Genomic DNA, 15,654 nt, shown 5'->3' with positions numbered 1-15,654 from the left:
CATTCACATAAGATGAAAAACACCCACTAGTGCTCACTTGAAATAATTTTATTCTGTTCCAAAAAACACTGCAGGTGGAATCATACATGATCCTGTTATGTCAGATAAGGGGGTCTGTGGTGGTAGAGTGTTTATCAACACATTACAGTATTTATCCTACTAACTTCCATAACCATATTTTTGAATAAAGGTGTAGCACAAGTTCAGTTTTAATTTATGCATGCAGGAGTTGCAGAAAGTTTAGGAAAATGGTCTTTTTTTTTTTTTCCAGTAAGAAACACTCCAGCCATTTGATAAAAGTGGAGGTAGTTTTAAGAACATACGATACCAAGTGTCTGAACAGTGCTGTTACACAGTTAACTTGCTTTTTTGGAGATAGCCCAAGAACTTCACAGAGCAGTGGTTCAGCTGTTTGCTGTTACCATTTCTTTACACAGACTGCCTGATATGGAGTCCCCTGATCCAAACACTATTTGATGCCTTCACTTTATTTTTAAATTTCTACTAAGGAGTTGAGAGCCATTGAATGGCTCGACAGGGGTCCTTCAGGGGCTCAGGAAATCTCCTTTCTAACACTTCTGGGACTTGGAGGCAAGATTTTAAACTCCTGGAGAGTGGCTGTTCCCAGCTTCTCACTTGGCTCCTGCTGTGTTTGGTATCTCCACCAGCAGCAAGTTAAATGTGTGCAGTGGCTGAAAGCAGAGCTTACACACTGAGTAAGGGGCAACAAAACATTCATGCTCATGAAGCCGTGGGGAACCTCGCACTGCTCGGGACTCTTAGACTACAAAAATTTAAGTTATAAAATCCCCCTTCTCAAATTTATTTTACAAGTTCATTTGTTGGCCTTTTATAATAATAATAATAAAAAAAAAAAGTGAAGAAGCGTAAACATGTTCAGGTCTTGTGTTCTGCCTGATAACAGCAAGGTGCCTTTCTGCAGGCGTTTGTTTGGCAGCCTTACAGTGGTATTAATAATCATCCTCTTCATCAGAATCCAGTACTCTCCTTCTGTTGAACTAAAATGAAACAGATAAGGTGAAAATAGAGGGGTCACAGTAATTCCAGGCTGGCACAAGCCTTTCCCACTCTGCATTTGACAGAACATCCCCCATCCCTCCTCTCCCAGTGGGGCTGCCAGTGTCACAGCCCAGCTGCAGATGTTCCTGCTCTGATTTCATCCCAGCACTCACCAGTGCAGGGCTGAGAGGTGGCAATACCAAGTTCTGCCCTGAACCAAACTGGTCCAATATCTGTTATTTTTCTGCTGTTTTGTAACAACATCACATTTAGGAAAGAGAGTTTACCTTCACTGTTGTTTTCTTTTCTGTTTGCTGACTCACTTTTTCAAGTATTTCTATCAAACCTTGTTCTGATACCTAGGAGAGTGAAAGACCAGCTGTACAAACACATTCTGAGAAATGCTTGGTATCAAAAAACAATGAATCACAATTTCCTTTCTTATGAAAGGTTTTTGATGGAATTATATAGTAACATTTAAAAGCTCTCAATCACCTTTTCAGTTATTTAATTTACAGCTATGAGAAACATCCTTTTTTTCTTTTTAGAGTGAATTGGGTTTGAAAATGAATATATGTGAGAAAGAACTGGGAAAAGATACTCACCTTTCCAGCTAGCTGTCCAAATCTTGCCATCTGTATAAGATAATTCTCTACTGCTTTTGCTTTGTCTGGTTTCACAAGTGCTAAATTGCTTACTGCAACAAAAACAGGCTCTGCTCATTTGGGTTTAAAACATTCTCAAATACCTTCACCAAGTAACTAAAAAGTGACAAATGTCCCTTTGAAATCGTCTCCTTCATGCCAGGGTCATGAAATAAATTGAAAAAAGCATTTTCACTTATGCCAGAAACAAGGCAGTTATATTTCTTACTTTAAAGTATTTGTTCATTATTAGATTAACCAATTTTTACTTTCCCTAAAATTCCTATTATCAATTAAAAAAAAAAATTGATTAACATTATTCAGATGTCAGTTAAACCCTCCCCTCCAATCACTGATATTGCTGCAAGTTTTATCTTCTCAGCAACAACAGTATTTTTCTAGTCTGGCCTCCATACAAGCACCTGCTGGATTCCTCCACTAGGTGAGGAATTTTGAAAGTTACTTGGATACTCACATCTTGCACGGGCTGCTTGATCAAGAACTTGGGCTAAAATAGTATTTCTTATCTCTGCTTCCCTGTAAGGGAAAATGAACCACACATTAGAAGTGGGATTTCAAATACCTAAAATAACATGTACAGAACAGCAAACTACAGAACGCTTTTGATTCATGGAAGATCACTTCAAACCTTATAGTTACATGATTTCTTTTACAGCTTTTCCTCTCAAGGGCACTTCTATGTACATTGAAGTTACACAGCTGGCAATGTCTTCCAAGAAATCAAGATGGAATTTAATACTTACACCTTCTTACTGCTTATGATTACATCTCAGAGACTACCCACTTTGGATCCTGTGTTCAGTTCCATGTGGAATTCATCCCAAGGCAGTGTATGGCAGAGCAGGCACAAGGAATAGTCCTTGCAATGGCAAGACAAACCCAAACCTCATTATGAATTTGGCATTTTTCACTAAGTCTTCATATATTTGCAATATTTGACCATCTGCAATTCTAGTTTATGCATTTCAGTCAATACAAACTTGGACTGTGTGCCAAGTCAGCTCTTCAAACATTTGTTTTCAGTGTTCCCCTGAGCACAAATACTAAACACTGTTCCCACACAAAGCATTTTGTTTCATATTTTTAACTGCAACAGCTATCCCAGAAAAACCAAACCAGCTAGGAAAGGCTGTTCCTGCTGCAGTAACGGAGCCAAACCCAAAGTGGTCACTCAGACAAAGCAGCAGTTTGGGAGGAGCTGTGCCAGCCTTCAAGATTTGTACCACGAACTCTTCCCAACCTCGAAGAGCCAAGGTGTTTTTTCCAACAACAAAACAAATGAGGGGGAGTTTTCCAAAGAAATTAAATACTCAAAAAAACCCAGAGTGTAAATGGTTACAAATTATTATTAGATGCAAGACCAAAATTCAGTAGTCTCATGGGTACCTCTGTTTTGCTTCCTGTTGCGATGGATCACCAGGAGGCTCCTAAGGAATGAGAGTGGAGTAAACACCACAGTCCAGGAACATTTCACACAGGACAGTCCATTTAAATATTCCAGCAGCATCCATGGAAGCTAAAACTGCCTGAACCCGCCTGGCCATGGATGAGATCCTGGAAATGGGAATCTGCTGCCCCAGCAAATAAAAATGCCACCCTCTGCTTTCCTCACAGCGCAGCGATGCCAACAGTGGGGTGAGTGCTGCTCCTGGATCTATCCACAGACTTCCCCTTAGGTGTAGGTTAATAAACTTCCCCAAAGCCCAGAAAACTGACAAAACCCATAAGGTAAGTTAAGGATAAGTGAAATTAAATGTAATGCTTTGTATTTATCAAAACAAAAGAAAACCCAATCCCAGCTGAGATCAGAGAATCACAGAATCATGGAATATTCTGAGCTGGAAGGGACCCACAAGGATCATCAAGTCTAACTCCTGGAGCCAATGAAAAGTCAATGATGGGGGTTCTGCAAGAGTTGGTCCTGCATTAAATACTAATACATATGAAAAATAAAAGGGGACAAACTTCCAAGTCACTATTAGTGATGACTATTCAGAAGCAAGCAACAAAGAGGAAAAAACTGAATTTTATGTAGAATCTGCACCTCAGATTTTACAGGTAACACTTAAAAGGGTGGAAGCAGGATGGGAAACTGTACAGAAAGAGAACAGGGCTGCTCAGAGGTCTGGGAGGGCCTTCACAGGGACAACAAAACTGCCAGTTCATATAAATCCATACAAATATCTCCCAGGGGTGTCAGAGGATGGTGCCAGACTCTTTCCAGTGGTGCCCAGCGACAGGACAAGGAGAAATGGACATAAACTAAACCACAAGAAGTTCTACCTCAACAGGAGGAAAAACTTCTTCACCTTGAAGGTGGCAGAGCACTGGAAGAGCTGCCCAGGGAGGGCGTGGAGTGTCCCTCTCTGGAGACATTCCAAAGCCACCTGGATGCGTTCCTGTGTCCCCTGCCCCGGGTGACCCTGCCTGGGCAGTGGGGTTGGACCGGGTGATCCCCAGGGGTCGCTTCCAACCTGAACCATGCCGTGACTCTTCAGCTCTGAAAACCGAGATGGCTGGAAGGTAATCCATGGGATAGCGAGTGGTGTGGAGCAAGGTCGGGGGAGGGACCGCTCGTGTGCGGAACCTTCCAGGGAAGGAGGGCTGCTGAGGGGAGGTGACCGCGGGTCCCGGGCAGTGCCGATTGTAGCCAAGACCCGGCACGGCCGGGCCGCGCCCCCTCACTCACCAGAGGCCTCTCCTGTCCCCGCTCCCCTCCAGCCTCCCAGGGGCGTTCGCCGCGCTCGCCGAGAGCGGCCCGGGCGGGGGCACGGGCGGTGCCTCACCGCGTCCCAGCTCTGATCTCTCGCATCTCTCACCCCGTGCCCAGCTCTGATCTCTCACGCCGTGCCCAGCTCTGATCTCCCCCATCTCTCACCCTGTGCCCAGCTCTGATCTCCCCCATCTCTCACGCCGTGCCCAGCTCTGATCTCCCCCATCTCTCACGCCGTGCCCAGCTCTGATCTCCCCCATCTCTCACCCCGTGCCCAGCTCTGATCTCTCACCCCGTGCTCAGCTCTGATCTCTCCCATCCTCCGGGCCCTCAGCGCCTCCAGCTCCTCGTCCGCCATTGCTGAGGCCAGGCCCGCCCAGGCCCGAGCAATCCCCCGCCGAGCGCGGCGCCCGCGCCAGGCGCGGCCAATCCAACGCCGATGGTGCAGGCAGGGCCGCCCGCAGCAGGGGACGCAGGGCCGTGTCCCGCTGGCTTTGGGATGTCTCCACGCCCTCCCTGGGCGGCTGTTCCAGTGCTCTGCCACCCTACATGGAAAGAAGTTCTTCCTCATGTTGAGGTGGAACTTTTTATGGTTTCATTCATGGCCATCGCTCCTTGTCCTGTCACTGGGCACCGCTGAGAGTTTGGGATTCCCCTGACACCTCTTGGACATTGGGTTGCTGGGATCCCCTCTCTGTCTTCTCTTCTCCAAACTAAACACAGTCTCTCCCTGTCTGAGAGATTCTCCAGACCCCAAATCATCTCCGTGGCCCCTGCTGGACCCTCTCCAGCAGCTCCTGGTCTTTCCTGAGCTGCCCCTCTTTTGGGAGCTGCTGGTGTCGGGAGTCGCAATGGGATGGGGTCAGACCTGTGAGTGCCCCGTGTGTGAACACACAGGGTGTGTCCACTGTGTCTGTGATCCCAGGGAGCTGCTCCCAGGCTCCTGGAACTCCGAGGGTTTGCTGTGTCCATTGGTACCAGTGACTCCACACGGTCACTGCTGCCCTTGGACTCGTGGCTCTGGGCTCTGGGTCTGCCACAGGCCCTCTGATTGCCTCTAAAATCCAGGCAGAGGGGCAGGATCTGGCCAAGCATCCCACAGGGGCAATATGGATTCGTCCTTCCCCAGGCTCTGCTCGGCTGTGACTCCCCAAAAGCACCTCACTGTGCTGTGCTCACTGCATCCCACAGTTAGCAACAAGGACTGAAAGACATCCTGCCCCTCAGCCATGGCCCTGTCCCTGGAATCAAATAAAAACAAAAAACCCAAGGAAAAAAAAACAAAACAAAAGAAAACAAAATCAAACAAACCCACAAAACCAAACAAAACCCCACCAAAAAAAACCACCTCCAACAAAAAGCAAACCAAACCAAAACAAAAAAACCTAACCAACAAACAAACAAACAAAACCCCGTAAAAACAACAAAAACAAACCCACAAAAACCCCAAACCAAAACAAAACTGACAAAGGTACTGGCCTTGATCAGGCTGGGTACAAAGTAACCTTAATAGCAACTCAAAGCAGCTATTGTTGTCACAGTCATTTAATAGCTGCAGTCATGTTAAATAAGTAACTTTGACATCTGAAATTTCAGCTCTCAGTGCTGGTCACTCACATATTCTCATTAGAGGCTGTAGGTCTTTCACTTGTGCTTTGAGATTTAATTTAACCAAAGCAACAACTTGAACATGAAAACCTGTTCCACCAGGATGAATAATCCACAACTTCCTAAAAACAGAGGTTTCTATAAGGATAAATTACCAAATATTTCTGGTCTAGTTTTAAAATGTAACAAAATGTGTCAAGGGCTTGACAGAATTGGTGGAGTGGAACTAATTTTCTTTGGCTCTTTCCACGTTGCACGCTCTAATTGGATCAGAGGAGCCTGTCCATCCTACCTGAAAACCTTTCATCCATTCACATAGCCTGTTTAGTCCTTGATAAATTGAAAATCTGCTTCGGGAGCACGTTTTTAGTGGCTTTGGAGGCAGGGTTTGGTTTTAGTTCATTTTCCCTTCCCCGCTGGCAGCAGAGGGAGCCCTCGGTCCACGCAATAGCATTTGGTGCTCATCGTGCCGTAAACCAGAAACCAAAAAAAGGTTTGTTGGTTTGTTTTTTTTTCCGTGCAGTATGTTCTCACAGATGAAGCTTTAATCTATATCGTACATCTCTGCTGCTGTAAATTCATGCTCCATTTTACCACCATATGCTTGGCTTCGCTCAGAGAAAGCCGCAGTAATCCTAATACTTCATCTCGCTTTATAGATATTTGTGTTGCGAGTTTGATTGCACATTGTTTGCTCACACACTTGGAGGTTATGACTTAATAAGGTGTTTTGGATGAGTTTATTAGCAGTGAGCTGGCAGCTGATGAGTTTTCATGTTTTGAGAAGGTGTTGTCATAGTTATTGTCCATTACAGTGTGACGTTTGGGAAGCAAAAAGGGAGAGTTTAGTTCATTAAAGGAATCTGGAGTCATGCAGCACAGTGCTTTAGGTTGTGTATGATTTTTGGCTAGTTTCTTTTTCAGCTTGGAGGCACATATCATTTCCTCTGCAAACTGGGCAGCCCAATGTGAAAGCATGGAAGGACAGACACAGATTTTTCAGTATCAATAGAGTTGCTTTATAACATTCAGCACCTTTAAATGTCATGCAGAAATGGTGGATTCCTGAAAGTTTTAAACACATTTGATATATCCACGGAATTCTGCATATCATTTATATCGATGAGAAATGGTAAACAGAAAAAAGATGCTTTAAAAAGTCTTTTTTTCCCCCATTGTTTTAAAACTAATATTTTGTATTTTTTAAGAATGTCAGCTGTGAAAGGTGCTAAGTATCAGCTGGATTGCCAGGAATAATGGACTATATGTACATTAGTAGATCAGTAGAGTGACAGGAAAAGTACTGTAAAAGATCTGTAAAAATCTCAAGGGTATCAATGTCAATAAGCAGGATCCTTCCCGAGCCCTTTGAGACTCCATCTCAGACACTAGAGGGCTCAAGAAATGCTTCTGATTTCTTCCACAAGGTTTTAATCACTATAAATGGTGTGTCTCTTTCAGTAATGCTCACATTGACCTTACAATCATCCTTGGAATGACACCATATTACAACCATAACAGAAGAATGGCAATGCATGAATAAGCTAATGAAGAAAACATCTCCTTCCTCAAGCAATTGCAAATAAAGCAAAATACCTACAGTTATGACAACACTCTGCAAACTCCATGTTTAGTACTTCTGATTGGAAGATACACTGGAAATCCCTGCTTGGCAAAATCCTTGCTTGATGAAATCCTTGCTTAGTCATTTCTGGCCTAAATTAAAATTTTAGCACAATTTAATGACATAAAATTTGCTATTGACCTTTAAAAAAAATTGGCAAACATTGCAGTGCCTTCAAAATAAGCACTGCAAGATTTTTCCACCTTGCAGAAACTGAAATAAGGCATTTAAAAAAAATTAATATTTAAGGAAAAAAAAAAGAAAACTTAACTCAGTATTTGATATGAGAAAAATGAAGAAAAATTTACATCAGCAGTAGAACCCAAATATATAATCTTCAATAATTAACAGTGAATTTTAAGCGTCTAATTAGTTATTATACAATGATATTGTGTTTATTCCAAAGCTTACTGAAGCCATAGAAAATTTCCCCTTTAATTTCAATTTTTCTATAACAAACACACCAATGCTAACAAGGATTGTTTGCAATGCAACACTCTGAACAGGTGCCTCAGCAGTGGGCACTAAATAAATAAATACAGTCTGAAGAAACACTGCGCAGGCTGGGTCATGGGTCTGCAAAGATTTGTATGCAATGACATCAAAGTACAGTAGAACAGATTTGGAAATGGAATGATGATGTGGGAGGAGATGTTAGATTGTAAAAGACAGGAGGGAAACAAGGAAAAGATTATTCATTACAATTTTATACATAAACTTTTTAACTACATTTTATTTCAAAGGATAAACAGGAAATATAATCCGTGCAGTGCCATGAGCTCTGAGGAGCACACTCAGACGTTCCTTTATATATATTTATATATATTTATTTATATAAATTTATATATTGATTTATAAAAAGTGGGATACTGAAGCTGTGAAATCAATAATAAGTATCTTACAGGTTTCAGTAGGAAATGAGTCACAGCTTAAGTCCAACACCTGCAAAGTACTTGAGTTCATGTGTAGCTTTCAGTTCATGGGAAAATCCATTAAATTTGTGTGTGCATGTGTGTATATTTATATATATATATGTTTATACATTTACATATGTATGCATGTATTTCCTTTTTTTAAAATTGCCATCACTCATGGATTTGCTCTGCTACAGAAGTGTCAATAGTTACTTTAACCTGGCTGAAGCCATTAGTGGGATTTTTGTTGCTATGTGTGCTTTCATGCCTTAATTTTTTTTAAACATCTGTGTTAAGTGTTTTTTCTTGTGCTTTATCAAGAATTAGAGCATGAATGCCTTCGGGTTTTTTTGTCTAAAATCTTATACTTGGGATTGTTTGTTCTCTTTTTGGGTTTTGTATTTGTGCCCATGTGAAGACCAGCTGAGCAGGTTAAGCACTTTCTGCAAGATAAGGTCAGGATTGTCCTCCTTCCTTAGCTCTGTCTGCAGCTGAATATGAACATTGCTTCTCCTGAAACACATGTTCCCCAGATTCCAAATAAATATCTGAATCATGAATAACAGGGAGTAGACAATTTAGAAATATCTCTGTAAGTTAAAAGGAAAGATATTGCAGTTGCCAGTAGTATTATTTTATTTAATAAAATTTATTTAATAAAATTAGGTAGTCTCACTTTTTAAAAAAAATTAGGAGTTTAAAAACTGTTGCTAAACTTAGGTCTGGAAGCTTACCCTTGTTGTCTACCAGAATTATTTTTTGCTTTAAAAAAACCCAAAACAACCTCAAATAAACCCTTCCATATTATTTGAACTTCATAAATTTGAAGCATGGCTCTATTAAAAGATACTACTGTGTGAAAATGAAATGCACTAACCCAGCAGTTCTCTCCTGTGTAGTGAGTGTCTGCTTGCTTTAGTAACAAACATGAACTACTGCTGGTTTTTTACTTATTTTTGGAAATTACACTGGTGTAAGAGATGTAGTAGATTTTTTTTTCACTGTTAGGAGAAATATTTCTTGCTTTTCAACTATTAAATTTTGCTGTAGCCTGTGGAAAAGAATCTACTTTAAATGGTATGGAACACTATTGGTTCTAACTATTTATTTAATTAAGAGCCCATGCAATAGAAGATGCATATTGAAAATGTTGAAGTTACTCACTTTAATCCACTGTCTCTTCTCTGTATCCCCTTCTATAAGTTTCCTATATGCCCTAATTGCAGCCATAAGCTTTGGTTTCCAAATTTCCAGCGTTAATAAGATGAAGTATCTTTAACATGTAAGAGCTCGAAGCGTAAGTCAAACAAATTAAAATATTTGTATCACTCAAGAGCTTCTTTAATTCTCAAAGATGAAGATGAGCTAATTAGTTTAAAACTTTAAAAGGGCTTTCTGCCTTTGTGGGTAGTATACTATTCTTTATTATCAACTAAACCAGAATATTTCTTATAATAACTGCTGATCTTACTGACACATGCTAATTGAGATGTGCAGTGTAAGACACCTCAAATGAGCACAGACACCAGTGTGTGGTACTGTCACAGTGTTTGTAGTTACTTAAACAAATTTTCTCTTCAGAGGATTGTCTGTGTAAGGCTGTTTTAAATACCTTTCTGTTAAATGTGCTGATTTCTGATATTTAAAAATTTGGTTCCTTCCACCTAGGAGCAAACCCCTCTCAACTCCAGCAAGTCTCTGTGGAAGAGTGTTACACTGGATCTAGGTCAGTCCATCTGTGGCTTTCAGATCTGCTGAGTGGCAGATTTGGGCTCCCTGATTTTGTGGCAATTGTCTGCTCCAGACCCTGGAAGCCTTCACATCCCAAGCCATAGGGCTGCAGTCCAATGATGTGCTTCCCAGAACGGTGGAATCTGGAAGACCAGGCTTCTCAGCAGCCCTTTAGGCTGGATGCTGGGCAGGATGGAATCAGCTACATTTTCTTTGCCAAATCTGCAAATTCTGACAATGTAAATTCTTCTGATTAGTTCTGGTGGGGTAAAAATAGTTTGGGATTCTGAAACACAGAGAAATGTGATGACCAAAGCAAAAGATATTGAAGTTTTGGAGAATTATGCTTATAAATAGGAAAGACAAGCAAGAATGAATGGATTCTTTCTGTTTCCTTCATGTATACAAATAACTGAAAAATACCCTCAGGAAGGTTCTCTAAGATTTAGTGTTGAGCACATACATTTGTTGTGGTTTAGGTACTGAATGTGAAAACAGCAACCTGCTTCTCACACAGACATTTTATTAAAGCAGTTATAGGGAAGTAGCATAGTTTTGAGAAAAAGGAATGCTTACAGAGTCAGATAAAGTCATATGCAAAAGTCATTTTTTAAAAAAAGGGAAATTACTCTTTCTGTGTCATCACATATATCAAAATTCTGGGAAATAGAAAAACTTTGCCATGTGAAACTTAGGATGTTTATGAAAAGCTTTTCTGGAAAGATTTTTCTAACTGTTTATTGACATTATTAATAATGTATTGAAACTGGGAAGCAGGAAGGCATCAACCAGGGAAAACAGAGCATACCATTAGAATGTTATTGAGTGACAATTTATCATGACAGTGTTGTCTGATTTCAACACACCTCCAGTTTCACTTTTTGATATGCACATATAGCTCATATGTGTGCTATCATTTGATATGCTCATATAGCTTTAATTTGATCATAAGTCACGTAGGAGGTGTTTCTGGCTGCCTAAGTATGTCTTTCTAGGAACGTTATTGTATTTAAATAATTTGTTCTACATCTCCTTGGACTTGTATAGAGCACACTGTGCTTAACAGCAGAAAAGGTCTTCCAGCTGCCTGATATAAACTGGAAAGTAATTGTTATAAAATACTGAAAGATATTGAAAATGTCATTGGTTTTTCCCTTTTGGAGGAAGGTTTCTGCTTTTAGCATGACAGAAGGTATTTCTTGCACTCATTCAAGTGCTGGATTCCAAGAAAAAATTGTGACTTATATAGAGAAAGCTGCATAAAGAACTAGCAAGGATTAGACAACAGCAGCTGTACTTTTGAATAATTTAGGTTTAATTTGCAAAATTATACAGGAAAGGATTATCACTTGTACTTGCATTTGGGGAAGTGGAGCTACAAGTGTTGTTATAAAAAGTGACAATGTACAAACCATCTAAAATCACACGGGGGCTGTTGTGTCGCTTTGGGCTGGATCCTGCAGAGCTGTGAGCCAAGACACTTGTAGAATCATGAGTGGGGAGTAAATAGTGTGGGAAGAGCTTCCTTTGTCTAGATATGCAGCAGAGTAGAGCCCTTCCTGAGAGTTTAAACTAGTGCTTGAGAGTAATGTCTGTCAGGTGCACCAGATGACATACACAGCAGCTTGCTCCAGAGGGGTTGATTAATTCCGTTATTGTCATATATTTATAGTTATTTATAGTAAAAGATCCTAGGGGACTTCCAGCCCCATTCTTCTCCTGGAAAGTATGTGGCAGTCAAGAGCACTCACTGCTTCAGGCACATCTGCCTTTTGATCAAAAGCAAAGTTGATTGTCCCACTTTTCCCTAAGCCATCCTGCCCTTCAGCTACAAGGTATATGTAAACCAGGAAAAATGCCTTGCACTGTTCTCTCCTGCCTCAATATTGACAGTGCAGTTCCATATGGTTAAGGCAAGATTTTCCTCAGAATGTTTCCTGTTCATATTTTAAAGGCATTCTAATTCGTAAGCTGTAAATTCTGCATCAAATACTTATCATTTACATTTATATATAAATTTACATTAATGTATAAATCGGTGACTTACAAAGGCTGTAATTCTGTAGTTTCCAAACATGAATTCATCAGTATTGGCAGAGATAATGATTTTGTCTTGGCCTCACCATCATCTGATCCCACAGGCGAACCTCAGTAACCAGCAGGTTGGTTCTGCTTGGTGCTGTGTGTGACCAGGAGATATCTGTGCTCGTGTGAGGTCTCTGGAATTGATGCTCACCTGCACTCCAGCCTTGCAGGGATCTGTGCACCTTGGCATGAGACCCTGACGGTTGTAAATCCTGGCTTTTACAGAACAAAAAGAGGGAAACTTCAAGTTACTGTAATAAGAGATGCACACAGGGAATTCAATTCAGAAGCAAGAATTTGTACATTAGTACAAGAACTGGTGCATCTTGTCAAATCCAAAGTTAGAGCACAGAAATTGAGGAAGTTGCTGTAAGTGGGAGAATGGTCTGGGACATTCAGAGAACCCTGGTGGAATCTCAGAGAGTGCTGTTCCTGTCAGGAAAAAGAAGTAAATGATGTGTAAAGTTTATTATATTCTCCAGATCTCCATAAACTCGTGAAGTGAAAAACCTGAAGCCATGTGGTCAGGATTTCTGGAGATGGGCTGAAGTCAGAAGGAGTCTGACTATACAATATCCAGGGCACCAATTCAGATTCCCACTACGTTGCAGAGTTGGTAATAGGATTACAGAGCCTCAAGTATTTGGCTACGATTACCATAGGGCAGTGAACTATAAAAATCACCATCCTCTTATTTTTTTAACAAACAATGGTATAAAGTCTCTATTTTTTTTCCTAAAAAATCTTTGGGAAATCTCCCAGTTTCCTGTCTACATGTTGATTAAAATCATCATTTTTTTAAATGTAGGTTGAATTCTGCATTTGAAATTATGAATGAGGCTCATCTTTGAAATCTGCTAGAACCACATTGGTTTCTAAATTAATTATCTGTTGAATTTTTGATGCAGAAGTGAAAGACCTTTCACAGTGTAGTTCCTTTCCTGGTATATTTTCACAGTTTTTTACAGAGAGAAATCCTAATGGATGTAGAAAACAGAACTTATTAAAATGATCTCACAAAGTAGTTTGATCAAATTTTGATCAAATACTAGTTGTAGGTTCTTCGTAGTATCCTACTAGTTAGGAAACTCTTGGAAAAGTTCTTGGAGCCATGGAAATCTTTGTGACCAAGTTATGAGTTCTTCCCATCCCATTCCAAACTTTGTTGCCCTTTGTTCCGTACACAATCCACAGATGTCACAAATTTTCTGGTTTAAGACCAAAAAAAAGCCTCCACAAAAGCACTGAAGATGACATCCCCTATTGGAGGCTGCTTTTATACACAGATTTCAATATGAGGCATAAGTGGAGAGAATATATTAATGTGTGAAGCTGATGATTGGTATCTCCTTAATTACTTGTGGGATGAAATGGAGAAGGTCACTCCCCACTGGTAGTAGTAGAGCACTTGGACTTTTTATTCTGAGTCTCCCAGAGTCTTCCTACTTGATACTGGACTGCCACATCCCCGAAAAGGCAACCAGATTCTCTAAAAGACTTACCCAGAAAGGTACAATACTGTGTTTATGAACTTTTTCACAGTCTTGGGTGGGGCTGTGAATAAGGAAGATGCACTGTTTGGTTCATAAAAAAAGTAAACATTATTCAGTCTCATGAAATTTGAGTAATGTGATGAATATGGAGTATTTTTAATTTTTTTTTGCCGTTCTTTTATCTCAGAATTATTCTTAATCTTAAATTATTCGTGTACTAAATAAAAATAACTAATTCCATTTTATACTGTGTTTGACTTTATTCTTGAAAGCACAGTTTTGTTTTGAACAGGAACTTCAAATCTAGTATCTAGTATCACATCTAGAATCTAGTAACTTTTTCTGCAACATAGCTGATTTATGTAGCCAGGTAAGTTTAATGGTGAAATTTAGCTTTATTGTTTTTTTAGTTTTACTTATGTTGAAAATCCAACAGAGTTGAATAAATGTTGGATTACGTTTCTTGCTATTTATATAACCAGAAACATTCTCTAGCTAAGCTACATTTCCCCTAGAATTTTTTTTTTCCTTCGTAAACCGGGAGGCATTAGAGAGCTGATTAATTGTGACCATGGATGTGACTTTAGGCTCAGGTACAAGCTGAGAGCAAAACCGGCTCTCAGGTAGCTCTCAGAAACAGGTAGCTATCAAGAAATCAGCAATAAAATGTTTTCAGAGCGCTGGGGAAGCCTGTTTGACACACGTGACAGACTGCAGGACATCACCCGGGGTGAGCGGACGAAGAACTTGGCTCCTGGGGAAGGTGGGGGGCCCGGAGGAGATTATTCCCTCAGCAGGGTAACTGGGACAGTTCAGCCGGCGGGGACACCCTAACCCGGCCGGGAGGAGCCAGGGCGGGGGCGGCCCCGGCTGCCCCCCGGGCGCGGCCCTGCCCCGCGGCCCCTCCCCGCCCGCCCACTCGCCGCGGGAGCGCCGCGCACTGCGAGCCGCGATGGGCGCGCTGGGCACCGCCGGCTGCTTCCTGCTGCTCTGCGGGGCTCTGCTCTGCCGGGCTCCGGCCGCCGCCCGCGCCGCCCCGCGCAGGACACCCGCCTTCGACGGGCAGGTGGCGGAGAACCGGCCGGCGGGCACGCGTGTGCGCGGGCTGAGCATCCCGCTGACGCGGCTGGGGCCCGAGCCCTGGTGCGCCAAGGTGCAGGGGCGCCGCTGGCACCTGCAGCTGCTGGGCGAGGGGCACTCGCACTTCCAGGCGGCGCTGGACGCGCGCACGGCCCGCGTGTGGCTGCGCACCCGGCGGCCGCTGGACCGCGAGGCGCGGGCGCTCTACTCGCTGCGCCTGGCGCTGTGCTGCAAGCGCTGCGCGCCCCGGGGCGCCGCGCCCGCCGAGCTGGCCGCGCTCACCGTGCGCGTCCTGGACGACAACGACAACGCGCCGCGCTTCGTGGGGCCGGGCCCCGCGCAGCTCCGCGTGGAGGAGACGCTGGCGCTCAAGTCGCAGGTGTGGCAGGCGCGGGCCGAGGACGCGGACGCGGGCGCCAACGCGGAGCTGCGCTACTTCGCCCTCCCGCGCAGCGCGCACTTCTTCGTGGTGCCGCGCAGCGGGCGCGTGGTGCTGGTGCGCTCCCTGCTCCACCTGCGGGCGCCCATCCCGCTGCGCCTCTACGCGCGGGACCGCGGGCGGCCCGCGCTGCTCAGCGAGCCCCTGGAGCTGGAGGTGCTGCCGCAGCCCAAGCGCCTCCCGCCGCCCCCGCCCCGCCGCCGCCGGGCCGCGCTGCCGCCCGCCGCGCCCCTGGCGCTCGCCCTTATTGCTGTTTTGTCTCAGTTTGAGACAATTTAGAGG

The 15,654-nt window shown here is 43.0% G+C and overlaps 1 protein-coding gene across 1 annotated transcript; it reads right to left on the bottom strand.

Moving 5' to 3' along the window:
- Positions 1 to 30: 30 nt before the first annotated feature.
- On the bottom strand, positions 31 to 4,792 carry PDCD5 (programmed cell death 5). Its single transcript, XM_027663917.1, has 6 exons — positions 4,691 to 4,792; positions 3,072 to 3,112; positions 2,140 to 2,201; positions 1,626 to 1,717; positions 1,308 to 1,379; positions 31 to 1,019 (listed from the first exon to the last, which is right to left on the bottom strand). The coding sequence occupies exons 1-6, from the start codon at positions 4,754 to 4,756 to the stop codon at positions 972 to 974; spliced, it is 381 nt and encodes a 126-aa protein (XP_027519718.1). The 5' UTR covers positions 4,757 to 4,792; the 3' UTR covers positions 31 to 971.
- Between the last annotated feature and the right edge of the window lie 10,862 nt (positions 4,793 to 15,654).

This window comes from Corapipo altera, unplaced genomic scaffold (assembly GCF_003945725.1).
Source record: "Corapipo altera isolate COAL_440 unplaced genomic scaffold, ASM394572v1 224, whole genome shotgun sequence".
Classification (NCBI taxonomy): domain Eukaryota; kingdom Metazoa; phylum Chordata; class Aves; order Passeriformes; family Pipridae; genus Corapipo; species Corapipo altera.
The sequence above is the reverse complement of the archived record's forward strand: the minus strand, read 5'-3'. Positions and strand labels throughout refer to the sequence as shown.